Raw genomic sequence first — 16,919 nt, 5'->3', positions numbered from 1 at the left:
GGGGGGGGGGGGGGGGGGGAGTGGCAGCGTACGTTTGCAGCGATGCCCTCTCCGCCCTCAGGGATTTTAGGGAAGGCATCATAGATGGAGGACACGTAGGTGATGACCGACTTCTCATCAGGAACCGGAACATCAACGTCTGAAAGAAAAGAGAGAAGATGGAGGATTAGAGAAAGACGGAGGAAGTCAATTTATGTATTTATTCACAAGCCGTCAAAATCTTTTTAAACCCGATGAGTTAAATGTCAAACTCTGAGACATTAAAATGCTAAAAAAAAAAAAAGTGTTGTTTTTTTGTGTGATGAAAGCAGCTCATCCTGCTGCGTTTCATTGGTCAGTTTGAAGCAGCTGTTTTTAAGAACAGAAAACGAGGGTGTGCACGTCTGAGCTGAATGGTGCAGAGAATAAAAACTGGGGCTCGAGTTTCTAACTTCAAAGTGTGAACTAATCGGTGATTCTTCAGGCTGGTTTAAATGTCGTCACACTGTTTGTTCTTCCTGATCACGTGTCTCACCCTCGGCGTCCAGCAGTCTGGTCACCCCGAGCGACTCAGCGATCTCGAAGGCCTGCTCGAGGTTCTCCCGGTTACCCTGCCGCGACACCGCCTCCATGTCGATCAGGTCTGGCCTGGACACACACACACACACACACACACAGGGGGATGCATTAATGAGCTTCCTCACTCTGCACTTGTTTGGATTTGTAGTGTGAGTGCTCTCCGTCCTCTGACCTGTATCTGTTCAGCAGAGCGTGGAACATGCGTCCGTCGCTCCACGATGACGTGAAGTTGACGCAGCGGAGGCTGGGGTAGCCTTCTGTCGCCTGCTGGCTCCATAACAGCAGCTTCTCTTTGGCTGTGAGGTCGCCGGACTCGCCGCTCACGTAGATCTCTGAAATCTGGAGAGAGAGAGGGAGGGAGAGAGAGAGAGAGAGAGAGAAAAAAAAAATTGGATTCACTATTTCATGTCATCAAAGACCAAAATGATTTGAAGTTCACGTCAAACAGTCAGAAGAAAGTGCTTTTAAGATCGTGCTGAATTTATTATGATCCATCTTAAGTTCTGACTTCGATCTTGAAAACGAGTCTCGTCTTCCTGCATCGACACGCAGTCGACAGAACGACCTCGACTCGGACACAGAAGCAACAGACGCAATGAGTCAGCACGGCCGAACCTCTGCTCGGGCTTCTTCTCACTTTGAAGCACCCGGGGTGTGTGTGTGTGTGTGTGTGAGAACATGTGTGTGAATGAGTTTCATGTCCTTCCTCTATCTACTCTCTATTCCACATACGAGCTCCTCTCCTTCACCCCCCTCCTCCTCCTCCTCCTCCTCCTCGCCCTCGATCTGTCTCATCAGTTTGCAGCGTTCTTTCATCTCTTCTGCCTCTGATCAATCTGCTCAGCCGTCATATTTATTCCTCTTTCTTTAACTGCTGGTTTTTTGATGGGGTCATGCACTCAGGAATTGAATGTCACATGGTTAATTTCTCAGCCATGTGGTGGACAGTGTAGCTTCAGTGTTTAGCCAGCTCTGCATGTGGTGGACACTGTAGCTTCAGTGTTTAGCCAGCTCTGCATGTGGTGGACACTGTAGCTTCAGTGTTTAGCCAGCTCTGCATGTGGTGGACACTGTAGCTTCAGTGTTTAGCCAGCTCTGCATGTGGTGGACACTGTAGCTTCAGTGTTTAGCCAGCTCTGCATGTGGTGGACACTGTAGCTTCAGTGTTTAGCCAGCTCTGCATGTGGTGGACACTGTAGCTTCAGTGTTTAGCCAGCTCTGCATGTGGTGGACACTGTAGCTTCAGTGTTTAGCCAGCTCTGCATGTGGTGGACACTGTAGCTTCAGTGTTTAGCCAGCTCTGCATGGGTCTGTAAAGCTTTCTGCGTTCTAACCTCTCTCCATGTTTCATCTCCAACATTGATCCTAGTTTGAGCAGCTTTCTGCTGCTGGAGCTTATTAGAAACATGCAGAGGCTTTTTAGCTCGGGTACAATCACTTCTATCTGAAGCAGTTCCACTGCCCGCTTCCATCGCTGCAACACCTGTTGACCTGATAACTGCTCTCATATCTGGCAAACCCAGGGGCGTCCAAAACGGCCTTCAAAGCCCCGCCTACCTTCTCTGGTCCAATCAGATCCAGAGCATTCAGGAGCAGAATCTAAAGTTAGGAGGAGGACATACTGAGCAGCCAGCACTTCAACACAGCATGTCTGATCATAAGGTGAATCATTTTAATCAGAAGATATCTTCCAAATCAGTCATTTAATCTCCTGTGATATTTGGAGAAAACAGCTGTTCGCAGTGAAACATTTTTTTGCCTCCTTAAGCGACTTGTTATTTTGTCCAAATAGCCGATCTTCCTCTCCGTTTGCTCTCTTTAGGCCCAGCACTCTGCAGTGACAAAAGCAGAGTGATGTATGTGCTGTAACTGCTGGAGCTTGGCTGCTGTCGCTGTCATCAGTATTCTTCTGTCATCCCATCGCTCCCCCCCCCCTCACTCCTCGTCCTGCACTCCCTCCCCTCTCTCACTGGGTTGCTAAAATTGAGCAATATGAAAGTCCAACGTGTGCCAGGAGACTGCAGCAGCAACAGCCAAAAAGACTTGAGGGGGGGGGGGGGGGGGGGGGGGTACTTTCAGTTTCACAAAGTACAATTTGATGGGAAAAAAAACGTCTGTGAATAAAATGGAAGTTACAAAACAACCTCCACAGCAAGCAGCCTTTATCTTTGATGATGCTAGCAGGTTAGCATCTCCCAAAGTAAACACGCACATGAAGGAGACGTGGTCAGAATCTGTGACCTGACGAGATATTCATAAACACTGTGTGTGTGTGTGTGTGTGTGTGCGCTCTCCTGCAGAGCTCCAGCTCTCTGTATGCATCCCAGACCTCCTGTGCAGAGAGAGAACATCTAATCCTCCATCTGAATATTGATACAGCACTCTGTGCAGAGAGCCGACACCCCCACTGCAACAGTACTTACTCATACGCCATGACTTTATTCATGATATGTATGCATTGAAATGCTTTTCTTCTCTGGGTGGATTTAAACAAAGAGGGAAAGAACTGAGACTAAATATTCTCCTCTCAGGGTTCACTCGCTTTTTTTTTTTTTTGCGTGTTTCAGTGAACAGAGCTGGTTATTATTACATGAACAAATGAGGGACCATTAGACTGATTTATTTTCTGAGTGCTGAAGGCTCTGCTCTAAAGGTCAAAAGACAATAATGAGTGAGAGAACACAGAGTTTCCAACACTGTACCAATAAAGCATCAATCTATATCTAAATGTTAAAGTCCTGCATTTAAACACGACTTTAAACTTATGGGATAAATAACTGATGAAGAATCAGTGATGTCATCGACTTGGTATTTAGCGAAAGTGTGGCTGTTTAATTAACCGGATTCCTTCAACCTGTTGCATCGTTTTGAGGATGCAACCGAGGGTGCAACATACTGCAGTTCCTCAAGCGTCCACTTGAGGCTGAATCCCTGCAACACCCACGTGAACAGATACAGATGTCGAATTTAAAAGCAGAAATTAAAATGGTTTACAGACTGGTCCAAAATCAGTTTGCTCGAAATAGCCAATTTCATCTGTGGCACAATCTGAGAGGTAGGCATTAAAAAAGGGGGTGTGGCTTATTTTGCTCTGTGGCTTAAGGCCCGCCTTCACTTCCCCTCATTCCCTGTTTCTATGATTGATCAACAGTTAGGTGAAGATAGCATTCAGAATATGGCAGCTGCCATTGTTTGGCATCAAAATGCCTCCAGATGATGTCACTGAGATACGTCCATGTTTTATACTTTATGTCACAGACGCCACCTCCAGCATCTTACGGTACAGGAAGTGTGTGATACCGTTTGTGTAAGTGAAGGCTACTGGTAGCATGAGCCATGCTTCTTTAAGACTCTCTGTGATCAGTATGTTTGAGCCCATAAGGTTTCTATATCACACGTTTGCGGAGGTGTTTGTTTGTGTCTCGGTGTTAAGACTCTGCTGGGTGTTACTGTGCATGTACAGTATTTGAGATTAAGGATGGCAGAAGCGTGCAGAGCAGCTCTGATCCATCACATACAACCAACGATCTGCTAGCGAGACCCCCGGGGGGTTTTTGGGCCGGCCCCTTTTTTTTTTAAATCATGGCCTCTTTGAAGTTTGTGGGCGGAGGAGGGAGTGCGAGGCGTGAAGGGAGGAGATAACAACGAAGGCTAAATGGAGGGAGGACAAGAAGAGACGCTTTCGTTGTTTTTACTGGCACTGACACAAAAACGACCTCCTTAAACGCCTGGCTGTAAGTCGTTAAGAAGAGAGGTCGGATGGATGGAAGGATGATGGATGGAAAGACGGATGAGTTGATGGTTAACAACACAGTAGGATGGTGGTACGGTTAATTTGAGTGGTGATCTTTAACGTGTGATCAGAATCCCCTGGAGGCTCCACAAAGCACTCGCCTCTCTGATGAATGCGCATTTCAAATCCCCCTTTTTTTTATGCAGAAAGGGGCATCGGATTAAAACCTCATCCCCAAAGGACCGCTGAACTCCAGCACAGAGGCGTCCTGACGCATGCACACATTCTTATCATGACACAAGACAGCAGCATTGATTACTGCATCCCCAGTAAAAAAGCACTCTTACCGAGGGACCTTCTCATGACTCAGCAAATGTGCATAAAAAGGACACATGCGGTACTAAACACACTGACATGACTTCAGCTGCTGTGCTGCACTGCTAAGCTGTTTTTGCAGTTTTAACGTGCAGGGAAAATCAAAGAGTGGAAGGCAGTGTAAAAAAAAAAAAACACACACACATCATCTGCTGTATCACTGCAGAGGCTGCTGCAGCCTGTTCAGTTTCAAGGTGAGGGAGAGCTGAGCATCAAGCTAGCACAGGAACCGTCTCGCTCGAAAACCTTTGGTGCAAGCGAGAACAAAACGTGTAGACGGAAATATTAAGGTTAAGCCTTTAAGTAAAACACCCTGTGAATTTACTCTTTTGCAAGCGCTTCTGATTTGTCAGAGTGGAACAAAATGTGACAGAAATGTTCTTCATCAAACCGAGCGAATAGGTGTGTCGATATTTTGTTGTTGTTTGTACTTTTTAGAAAAAAGATTTTTGTGGGAAAAAAAAGTTGCACCTAAAAAAGCAATTGTTGCACAATCGAAACCTCATAATGGCTGTAGTATATTTTCGAAGGCAGAAAAATTAACAGTCAAATAAAACGAAAAAAGATGCAAATAACAGAATTAAAAAACTAAAAAAATTAAAAAAATAACTTTTTCCCAAACACAAACACCTCAGATAAGACAAACCATCCAAGTTACTTTGTGTGCGACTGAACTCGTAGACGTGACTAATGACAAGTTTCAGGAGGGAACCCTTCCATTTCTCTGAGACGAACACGAGTCTGTCCAGTCTGCCTCATGAACACGTGCCGGTTGTGTTTGGAAAGATAGCAGGCACTGGAGGGAGAGGAAGGACATGAAACGGAGGGATGCTGGGGCAGAAGGATGTAGAGACAGGATGTGCTGTGTTGATTAGACTCTGGGGACAGAGGTGGAACACATGGAGGAAGGCATTGGGCCTTTTAAGAGCTGATAGCACGCACACTAATATCCCTTCATGACATAAACCAACCAATGATAACAGACGTAGAGTTAAAAAAAAACCTCATGAATATCGACCCGAGAGGAACGGGTTTAGAGACTTGCACGATAAATGACTGAATCTTACCAATCAACCCATTCACACCCATTCATAAGCTAAGAGTCAATCAACAGTGCAATTCATGGTTCGTTATTTTACCCAGTGATACTTTGAAATTGAGACTTCATGGAGAAGTGATGATCTTCCATTCAGGACATTCAGGACATCCTGTGAGTTTGGTAACACTCAAGTTTAACATTAAAATAACTCGTCCTCATCACCATATCGACTTTCACAAAAAAAGATTCCTCTCCTCCAAGGAGCAACATCTTTGAAGTGCATTCAGAGGCTGTAACTGAGCCTTCCCTGCATGCTAACAGGAGACTTGCCCATCACACCTTCATGGTTTCATGGTAATTCAATTTGCAAAAATGCAACAAACTCAAACGTTTCAGAAGCTAGAACCAATAGATGATTGATAGTTTCTTTGGTAAAGAACAAAAACGGTTACAGCTCCTTTTTCAAACCTTTCTCTACCCGATGATCTGAAGCCTGATACAAGTTAGAGGCCGTAGTGCCGGCAAATATGAAGTTAATTACTGTCAAAGCATTCAAGCGAAGACGAATGTAGACATGCAAAAACCAATTTGCAGTTTGGGCAAGGGAGCAGATAAATAGATTCAAACCTGTGGCAGGTGTTTCACATGTTGCTGCACTGACAGAGGACTCTCTATCATGGAGTCCAGTCTCTCCGAGGAACTACTGGTCAGCCCTCCCCAGTCCGTCTGACTGGGAGTGGTGCCAGCTGTTTCGGGGGATGTCAGCGGCAGGTCGCTGGAGTAGCCCGACTCCAACAGAGAAAACTGATCCTGTGCACGAGCTGGAGTACTCAAGGTAAATCCTTTGACACTCTCCTGAATCCTCGTTTGGCTTGAGGGCGCTGGGAGATCCTCCTCGAACAGTTTGGCAGCACATCTGTCCTCCTCTGAAAGTTGGACTTTGAGAATATTTCCTGTGACTGGAGACAAAGCAAGTGGCTCTTTACGCACATCCACGCCACTGTCACCCCTCCACACTGGAGAGCCGAAATCACTGGGGTACACCGTCCTGACTACGCAGAGTTTACCATCCACCTCCCGGATATGCACCACACCTTTGTGCTCCCTCCCTGAAGGCGTTCGGATCACTTCCACCGTCCCTTCCGGTCCTCCTTTCACCCCTTCCTTTTGCTCCCTCTCTAAACCACCCTTATCCTTCCTCTCCTTCCTTTGTCGGAGTATCCACGGTTTCTCCAGCACCCCTTGGGCTTTCTCCCGAACGCGACACACCCTCCCTCCACCCGGAGTGGTACTTCCCAGGGACGAGGCTGTGTTGACCGGGGTGGCGGTCGTGGTTTGGCTCGGGATGCTGGATACATCTACGATCGCGCTAACGGTGTCTTCCTCACCTGGTAGGCAGAATATTCCTCTCCAGGCTGGGCTTAGCTTGGGGGACACTTCAAGTAGTCTGTTGCCCAAAAGGCTGCCTACATTGGTACTAGCAGAACCAGGGGAAAGTGTATTGCTGTGCAGATTAGCTTTGGAATGGGTGAACTGGGTATCAGGCACTGGTTTAACAGTCCAAGCTTTGTGGCTCAGGTCGACTGATTCTATTCCTGAAACCTTCTCATCATCTTCTATATCCTCCTCGTCTCTGTCGTCTGGCTCAAGACTTCTTTGATGTTCAAAGTCCTCCTGTCCTGACTCTTCTTTCTTGTTTTTTTTGCCCTTATGCTTACGTCTGAAACGTAGACGCTTCTTTGGTGAAAGTGGGGGGACTCCACCGATTTGCCCCTCCTGAGGAGGTCTGACGCAACCCATAGAGCTCCCCATGTCTCGGATGTCATCAAAGAGCGATGAGTCAAAAAGAAAAGACAATCAACGCAGACATTAGTTCATCACAGAGGCATAACTAACGCGTGTACAAGTTCGGAAAGCATTCCGGTAGTTCAAGAGAGAAAAAGGGAAACCAGCGGGGAATGCTCGGGTAGTCTGTGGCGTGACTGACGCCTTCCTCGTTAATCTGACACATGTGAGTAATGCAGAGTCAGGCAGAGCAGGTTTGACTCAGTTCTCCTTCGACAAATCTTAAATAGAGCCTGGTGAATGATATGATCTGGGGGGGAGGAATCTCTTTCTTTTCCTCAGTGGTGCCGTCACGGAGCAGGCTGTCGTATCACATGACCTTCCTTCACCTCACCTGGCTTATATTCCTGCAGGAGCCCGGTCCCCTCTCTTTAAGGACCCTGCTGCTCATATACGTACGGTGGTAAGCTAGCTGCTTCACTTGGTCTGAATACCAGCTGCCAGAAAGGAGAACCCAGATGTGTCAAAATAATTTGGTTGGGGTCAGACTGTGGATTTATCGCCAGGCTTCTGGCAGGTGGGCTGTCACCTGGTGCAAGGCATTCAGTCAGGAAGGATGATGAGTGTGGGAGAGAGAGAGAAATGTAGAGCAGTCCAGTGCTGCTCAGCCCATTAGGGAGACTCAAGCTGTAAAAAACCACTCCACTGTGTGTGTGTGAGAGAAGAAACTCAAGTGTGACGCCCAGTTGTGGATGTACTGCAGGTTTTCTTGGACTATTGGAATCAGGAGGAGTCTTCTCTCACTTCTTCATTCAACGTAGTAAAAAAAAAACCCTTAAAATATTAGACGTGACTGCTGAGAAATAAAACAACCGATTCCTTTTTTCCATCCTCTGCAAATCACAAACGACGTGATGTCAAGTTTGTTTGTTGTTGTTGTAATCCAAGAGCTCTACCGACACTCAGACACAGCATCTATCTCAGACCATGAATTAATGATGTCTCTCTCCTGCTATGGTAATGTTACTGCAGTGAAACGGGAACACAAGTTAGCCACGCGACAGAGATGTTTGGGATCCGATCCGTCACGGCGCTCGTAGTGGAAGTAGTATTAACCGTGATGTTATCGATACGTCCCCCCCGTAGTAACGGCGAGCTCGGTGTCTCATTCTGCCGAGGCAGCACAGTCTCCAGATTGGTTGTGGGTTGTGAGAGAAAGTGTGCCGTCAGCCAATGCTGCCACAGATTGCTGGGAGACTCAGCCAATACTCTGACAGCTTGTTAAATACTCGATCAGATCACATCCCACCCTGAGGATTCGCCTCCTGCTCATTGAGCTGTGACCGCCTTCCTTTGGGAGACTGTCGTTGTCAATATGTTGTAATCCAAGCGTGTTGGCAGCAACGCCTCGCCATTCGAATTTACCAGCAGGAAAGTTCAGTCATTCCTAAGATGCAAGCGGAGTGATCGCGTCTGAGCACAGAAAAAAAAGCCACAAATGCTCCACTTGGATGGAAGTTTAAATCCAGATGAAGACAGACGGACTCCACCTTTACTCCCCAGACAGCGTCTCCTCCTGGATACCAGTCGAAAGATTCCCCTCACTTTGATGTGAAAACTCCCCGAGGACCGGAGTAAGCTGGGAATCGTGGTATTTGTAGTCCAGTTCTGTCCAATCATAAACCTTTGGTGTCCTGCTGTCAGTCTGCCAGAAAAACTCAGACGGGCTTCCCCTTCATCAGGTGGTGCAGTGCGACGATGCAACAGCCTGACAAAATCCACAGTTTGCAGGAGGTGTGTGTGTGTGTGTGTGTGTGTGTGTGTCTCTTCAACGGTGAAAGATTCTGTTTTGTACCTTATCGTCTCGTCATAACTCGTCCAGTCCGGTGGATCTAATTAGAGAGAAACATCTGGGGTGGAAGGTGGAGCTGGACGCTGAGACATGAGACGAGGACGGGGGGGAAGATACGGGTCCTCTTGTCGATTAGCTCAGGTCTTGTGAGGATCCAAGTCCTAGCAGCAGACCTACTTAAAGTATAGATGAGTATTTGGAACGGAGCCAAAGGGATTCAGTGTCCAGTGAAGGGCAGTCCTGGACTCCACGCAGCACAGCAGCAGAGATTATGATAACAAGGTCTGCACTCCGTGTCCCCTTATAAATCCCAGACAGGCAGGGAGCAAAAACCGGAACACAGGGCGTCTCCGGCTGGGAGCAATCCGAGGCTCCGTCAGACAAGCGTGGCTGGATTGATCCGATTGATACGCTTAGGAAGGAGAAACAGCAAGTGTGTGGCAGTCCGGGGGAGAGTGCGAGTGTGTGTCTGTGCCTGCGCTGCTGGGCGGTCCCCTGGTCAGCTGTACGAGTCCTTCTGCATACGTGTCCGTGAGTGTTTTCTCATCCGGCTGTGCATTCGAGGTCTGAGGCCTGCTGATCGAGGGGAAGCCGGGAGCTGCAGTGACAGCAGGCAGCCTGAATCCGTCTCTGCCTCAACTGGTTTCACTCTCTCCCTGCTTTATCCGTGGCTCGCAGACGCCGGCAGAGGGAGAGGGAAGCTTTTATCTACCGGCTGCTGCAGCTTCACACTCTCTTCTGCTCGATCTCTCACTCTCCACAATCCACCCCTCCCCTCCTCGGCTCTCCTCGTCCTATCCGCTTCCTCGTTACCCCTGCTTCTGTCTCTCTCTCCTGCTCTCTCTCTCGGCTGCTAGTGAGCAGTTTTCTATGCCACAAACACACACACACACACACACACACACACACACACACACACTTGACCCAAAAGCTTTCCTGAATGACAGGCTGCATGAGAAAACAGCGAGCAACCTGGGAGACAAATCCAATCCTGAATCAGACTGTTGCGTCGCAGGAACAATAATGAGAGGCGGCTAAGCACCTCGATCTGTTTCCATTTACTCCCCTCAATCTTCCTCCTGTCCATCAAGCCGCAGGTTATGAATGGCTCAGGTGAAAAAGAGGCACGGGGAGGAAGACGCAGATATGAAAGAGATTTGAGGGATTTGAGAGAAAGTTGAAAATGACAGACGATAAACAGGAGGGGGATGATGGAGGCTCGTAAACTGAGACCGGGGGGGGGGATGAGGCAAACACACACATCATCTGTGATTATGTTTGGGAAAGGAATCAACAGGAATGAGATTTTTCTTCTATTTAGAATAGCTGAGCCTCTAATAAATTACAGACGGGTCATTACTGCGAGCATGAAATCAATCTGCACCTGGCTTTTATGTGCACGTAGTCCACGAGATCGGCCTGAAAATAGACCTTCATAATGTGATCTTTCAAATGTCATCACGGAGCAGAAATATCGAAGAGTTCAGCCTCTAGAAAAATAAACGTAACCAATCAAAACTCTTCTCCTGCTAACGAGAGGACGCTCGGTCGCAGCACACGTGTTGCAGTTACAGGAGGATGCAAAGAGTGAAGACATTTAACTCGCCGCCTACACAACTGAACGTGATTGAAGCTCTTGTTGCCAGGTTCAGTCTCGAAGCCTCTATAGGTTCCACCCACCATCGCCGGCTCGTGCATGCGTGTGATCGTGCACAGTGCAGCGGGAGAGGAAGATTCATCAAGCAGCTGCACGAGCGGTGCAGATGGATGAACTCAGGATACTTTGCATATATTCAGAGGGCGCGCCTGATGTATGGGGAATGTTTTCAGAGACAGATATGGATTGAGGCCACGAACAGGCAGGACCTCTCAAGTGCTGAAAGCAAAATGGTAATTCATCTTCTCTCATTAAGCGAGTGAAAAGGAGAACAACACACAAACATACATGGAGGGAGCATGAACCAATGGGAAAAAGGCACTAATCAAGTCCCAGAGGAATTCCTCGTTTCTCTGTGGCTTCACGAGCTGTCGTAATCAGACCTTTGTCTGAACCCAGAGCGCGCTTCCAATGAGACACAACCGCTGCACGCTGGACTGTCACAAGCCTGTGATCACACATTTGGCAGCTTTAGTTAGTGTTTAATGATCATAACACAGGCTCCATCTGCAGTCAGAGCAGCCTTGAACTGTCTTTAATGTCCTGACAGCGCAAAGCTCAAATGAAACACGCAAAAACCACACAGCGTTTTAGGTAACAAAAAGGGAACGTGACATTATGTGCTGCTGCACCAAACCTACATGACTATATGTGGATCTATATGCAGATCAGAATGCATTATATACATTCAGAAAAAAGGGACTTCTTTGTCGTTATTGATATCTTCACATGTCTACGGTAAATCAGTCTAAACGGTAATATTTGCAGCCGTTGGTCTTAACGAACAGAGAGAGGTTCTATTGATGCAAACAGGTTTAAAAACACTGCAGAGAATCAAAGATGGATTTTCTGCACCGGCACTTGAATCAACTCGAGGAAACAGGAGTGCCATGCAGAGGAGGAGGAGGAGGAGGCTCGACCAATCACAGGAGGACAAAGAGAAGGAAGAGGAAGGTCTGCAGACAAGCTCGGGGACTTGATACGAGCCGGGTCGATACGACGACAAGGATGATAACTGGTGTCACCTAGTGGACTGTCCAGGTAGCTACACCCAGAGGAGATAAGGAGTGACGTGAATACATTTTTCACTCATTATTGATTGTTATTGTTGTTGTTGTGTATTCACACGATCAGAGACGCTGGTTTGTTTCCACATCATGTGAAAATATGATTTGTGTTTCTGTTTTTAAAAAACTAAAATTGGGGAGTTTGAGGAAAGAGAAGCTCTGCAACAGTCTCAAAGAGATTTCTGCAGCTTTAAACGACGAGCTCGACAGAAGGAGGCGTCTGCTCTGCTCTCTGCAGGAGATAAATAAGACAAACGGGTCAGGGTGAAGCTGCGCTGCTGGCCGAAGCAGCTGACAGGAGAGATATCAGCTCGCCTGTAACCGGGCGTGTGAATGAATCCCCGACAAACAGCGCTCACAACCTGAATGAAAAACGATATCTCACACAGAGAGCGCCTATAATCAGCTGGTGTGCTGAGTCACTCACACACACACACACACACACACACAGGTCCTGGTCACAGGGACCTGCAGGCTCCTTTCCACAAATGACTTCTTCATCATCGTGATCATCAGACCAAAGCAGCCGGTGGGAACCAAGAGGAAATTATAGATTTCTGTCCTGATTTGGGTCACGTAGCTCAGCAGCAGTGAGAGTGTTGACTCGGAGTGAGAAGCAGGAAGTGAAACTGCAGCAGCTTTCTGCTGTAATGGACTTTTTTAAAACTTATATAACAGCTTTATGTGGCTGTATTTCTTGTGTGTTGCATCAAACGCTGCAGCAAAGCAAATCACCTTGAGATTTTTTAAAAAAAAAAGAAGGAAAGGACACTCTCTGAATACCTAGAAGTTCTCTTTCTTCTCTTTGTACTCAAGAAGTCCAGACAGGGTTCAAACTCCCGCTGTGGCTCAGCGGTAAAGTCGGTTCTGTCTCAACAGGAGGGTGGAGGGGTTTGATCCCCAGCTAACTGCAGCCTAACAAACTCAATTCCTCCTCCACTCTCTCTCTCTCTCTCTCTCTCTCTCTGTGTAACATTGTGTTCTGCTGACTCATGCTCATGTCACACACTACTGTTTCCATGGTAACCTCCTGACAGCGTCACCTTGCTTTGAGGTCACAAAGCAGCACAGTCTAGTGGCCAACCAGAGCAACAACAACAACTGTATAAAAATCAGAAGAAGTCACTAAAAACAACAAGTAAAATGAATCGCTGATGACTCTTTAAAGTCCTCGTATTCGTTTCCTTTCGCTTGTGACGAAGCCGTCGTGCGTGAGTCGAGCTCGCCGGTGTTGTGCGAGAACCCGCTGACGTTGATTTATAACCCCGTCTGCAGGCTACGTCGGTGCAGAAACATCTGGAGGATTCGATTCCATATTAGGAGTCAGAGTCTGAATTACAACAGCTCCAGATGATCGTCCAGACTAAACACACACACACACACACACACACACACACACACACACACACACACACACACACACACACACACACACACACACACACACACACACACACACACACACACACACACACACACACACACACACACACACACACACACACACACACACACACACACACACACACTGACCTGCTCAGTTCGATTCAAACATGATGCATTTCAACTTTTTTTATTATTCGAACCTGAAGCTGAAATGTTTCAGCAGAAGGTGGAGCAGCGTCTCAAAGCAACAACCTTAAACACAGCTGGACTCTGCTCCCTGCTCATTCTGAGCTCAACACTGCAGCAGAGGTCAAATAATCAAATGTGGATTCCTTGAATAGCATCTGCACACAGACGTTCATCCTGCACACTGACGAAGCCTCTGTGTGACAGTCCCAGTCAACACGTCTGTTAAACAGGATCAGGTTTATATGACTGAACATCCTGTGCTCTCTTTATGATCCGGGCTGATCGACTGCCAGACTGAAACCAGACTGAAATCCAGACAGAATCTGAAACCAGACTGAATCTGAAACCAGACTGAATCCAGACTGAAATCCAGACTGAATCCAGACTGAATCTGAAATCAGACTGAATCCAGACTGAAATCCAGACTGAAATCCAGACTGAATCCAGACTGACATCCAGACTGAATCCAGACTGAAATCCAGACTGAATCCAGACTGACATCCAGACTGACATCCAGACTGAATCCAGACTGACATCCAGACTGACATCCAGACTGAAATCCAGACCGAAACCAGACTGAATCCAGACTGAAACCAGACCGAATCTTGGAAGTTTCTTATGAGCGCTTTCACTCACTTCCTGTGATGCCGACACGGTAGCATAAAATAACTACATAGAAGTAATCAGAAACGATGGTGACGGTCTCATTTGCTGCTGTAGGTCACATCAGATCTTCAGGACTCCTCTGAGTTGGTAATTATAACGAGCTACAGATTCATCACCTTTAACAAACAGAGCTGATTCTTGTGCGACTGTCAGCAGACTGTCTGAAGCGTCTCACTGTGAGGAACATCAACACACACCAGCAGCTCTGTGTTGCGTAAGGCGACGCCGGCCTGCCAGCACACCCAGAGCTCCTGTAAGCTCTTCCTGGCAGCGAGGAAAAACTCAAATCCCAGCAGCTGGACGACACCGAGCTGAAGTCGGCATTCGGAGCAATTTGCTTTCATTTCAGTCGGTTTAAGTCCAGATTGAATCACAGCGGTAATGATGTGGGCTGTAACTCAATGATTACATAATCAATTAGATGGTATTATTTCACTAACAGCTGGATGGAAGAACCTGCAGAGTCCAGCACAGCATGTAAAGAGCACAGACCTGGAAGTGAAGGATGATGGTCCAGATGAGACCCAGCGTCAGTTTGGGGTTCCCATCTGTGATGTCATCGTTCCTGATGTTCACAAGTTTGACCTGAACAAGAAAAAAAAACAGAAGCTTGGTTTCCAGACAAGAACAAAAACAGGTGAAGATCTACAAACTTTTAAATCACACCGACGCTTCAAACACGTCCCTTCACTTCCGTTGTGAAAATAAACGACCTGCGCTTCAACTTCCTGTCCCGTCTCTGTGTGTAACAGGCTCTCTGAGACCTCGTTAAATCTTTACAGCTCGGGTCTCCATCGCTGTATAATTAGACCTGCAGAGAGACTCAGAGAGGATTCAGGGTGGAGAAAAGGTCAGCTCTGCAGCGCTGCCGTCTCCGAGGAACGAGACCGAGGAAGCTTAAGAAAGACGGAGACGCTTGAGGAGTGAAGGGAGGGGAGAAAAAATCTGCAGTCTGAGAGCATATTAAAAGATGGGAAAGGGATTTTAGCAGCAGGTGAAGGTGAGAGGGGACAAAGACAGATGCTGTGTGAGAGAGGGGCAGATACTATCTGGATTAACGGAGCAGTAAGGAGGACAGCTTCCGTCAGGTCTGAACGATGAAGAGAAACTGTGCAGCCATGATCTTAACTCTGCAGCTTTTCTAACCTCTGTGCAAAGAAATCAGGACTTTAAGGTCTATTTAAGCAGTTTGTTTTCAAGCTTCCGGTGACACTTTCATGGTGCAGGCGAAATGAAAACTAACGAAAGACGCTGACGGTGAGCGAACCTTTACGAAGCTTAAATCTGGATTTACTCCGAGCTGGTCCGACGCTCATCTTTAATAAGGACGGGAATATCAGGGTTAATCATGCACGATGCAATACAGTGACTTCCCTGCAGCCTGTTCGGCACCTTGTCTTATTGTTGTGATAGAGCGCCCCCTGGTGGACGGATTAACATCCTGGGCCTTAAATGAGGTCAAGTTCTGTATTTCTCCTTATTTCCTGTTTTATTTTGCAGTTTTTTTTTTTACTCGCCCTCGTCTGACCCTCCCCCGTGTCTAATCACGCCACGGTCGTTTGTGAAGTGAATCCCAGTGTGTGCACCCTTAATGTGTCAGTGTTGGTGACAAACCGTGACATTGCGCCCGCCTGTCAATCAGGCGAACACGAATCTTCATCAAATAAAAACAGAGTGAAAAATAAATAATCAGACCTGTTATGTTTTTTTTTGCAGCAGGCTGTAAACATGTTTGTTTATGCTGTAAAAACAGCTGTTGTGTGTTTGTGACTTCTGCAGCCGCTCGACAAACTGCAGGAGGTTCCCGCTTTGTTTTCATGCATCATGTCAGCGCTTTATTAAACTGCTGCTTTATTAAAAATGTGTAATATCAAGCTGGACTGGATCGGATTATGGACACAGAACACGGTTGTTCTGACTCATTTGATGATAAGACTCAACCACACATGCAGGTTTTCTTCTTCCTGTTATGATGAATGTGAACCACACGGGGCACTGTGGATGTCTCTGTCATGTTTGTGCGTCTCTGAGCATACCTGTCTCTGTTTATTTGGACATTCTGTAGTCGATGAAATCTCATTCGGCCTTTTTCTCTCGGCTGGAACAAAAAAAAGAAAAGAGAAAAACAAGAATGAGGAAAGTCACCAAAGAAAGTGTGAAGTGTGTTTTTCTTTGAGGGAGACAAACAGCAGCAGGCAGCAAATCAAAGCTGATTCAATCCATACATCAGTGAGTGAGCTGCATTTACATGAAATGGTCCTCTGGGGGGCGCTGTCTTCAACAGAGCTGTTAAAGACATGCAGGAGCCAAAACATGCAGGTTCAAAAAGAACAAGACAAACTTCATATGTTCTCCTCGTGTTCGTTCAGATCACAAACACACAACCGTCATAAACACTCTGCTGCTGCTAATGAGCAACGATGTTGGTTCACTTCACACAGTGAGTGAGAGAGAGAGAGAGAGAGAGAGAGAGGCGAGGGAGAGAGAGAGAGAGAGAAAGAGAGGGGGGGTGAGAGAGAGAGAGAGAGAGAGAGAGAGGGAGGGTGAGGGAGAGAGAGAGAGAGAGAGAAGGAGAGAGAGAGAGAGAGAGAGAGAGAGGGAGAGAGAAGAGG

General features: G+C 47.1%; 1 protein-coding gene across 1 annotated transcript; it reads right to left on the bottom strand.

Annotated features, from left to right (window-relative positions):
- Positions 1–32: 32 nt before the first annotated feature.
- On the bottom strand, positions 33–7,797 carry LOC306819378 (uncharacterized protein; the record flags this gene model as incomplete). Its single annotated transcript, XM_079373167.1, has 4 exons — positions 6,333–7,797; positions 731–897; positions 515–627; positions 33–139 (listed from the first exon to the last, which is right to left on the bottom strand). Coding segments are annotated over exons 1-4 (1,572 nt in total), but the record flags the coding sequence as incomplete, so codon positions are not given.
- Positions 7,798–16,919: the final 9,122 nt, after the last annotated feature.

The sequence above is a fragment of the Symphodus melops genome, assembly GCF_947650265.1.
Source record: "Symphodus melops genome assembly, contig: scaffold_444, whole genome shotgun sequence".
NCBI classification, from domain to species: domain Eukaryota; kingdom Metazoa; phylum Chordata; class Actinopteri; order Labriformes; family Labridae; genus Symphodus; species Symphodus melops.
Note: the sequence above shows the minus strand (reverse complement) of the source record. Positions and strands in the feature narration are given on the sequence as shown.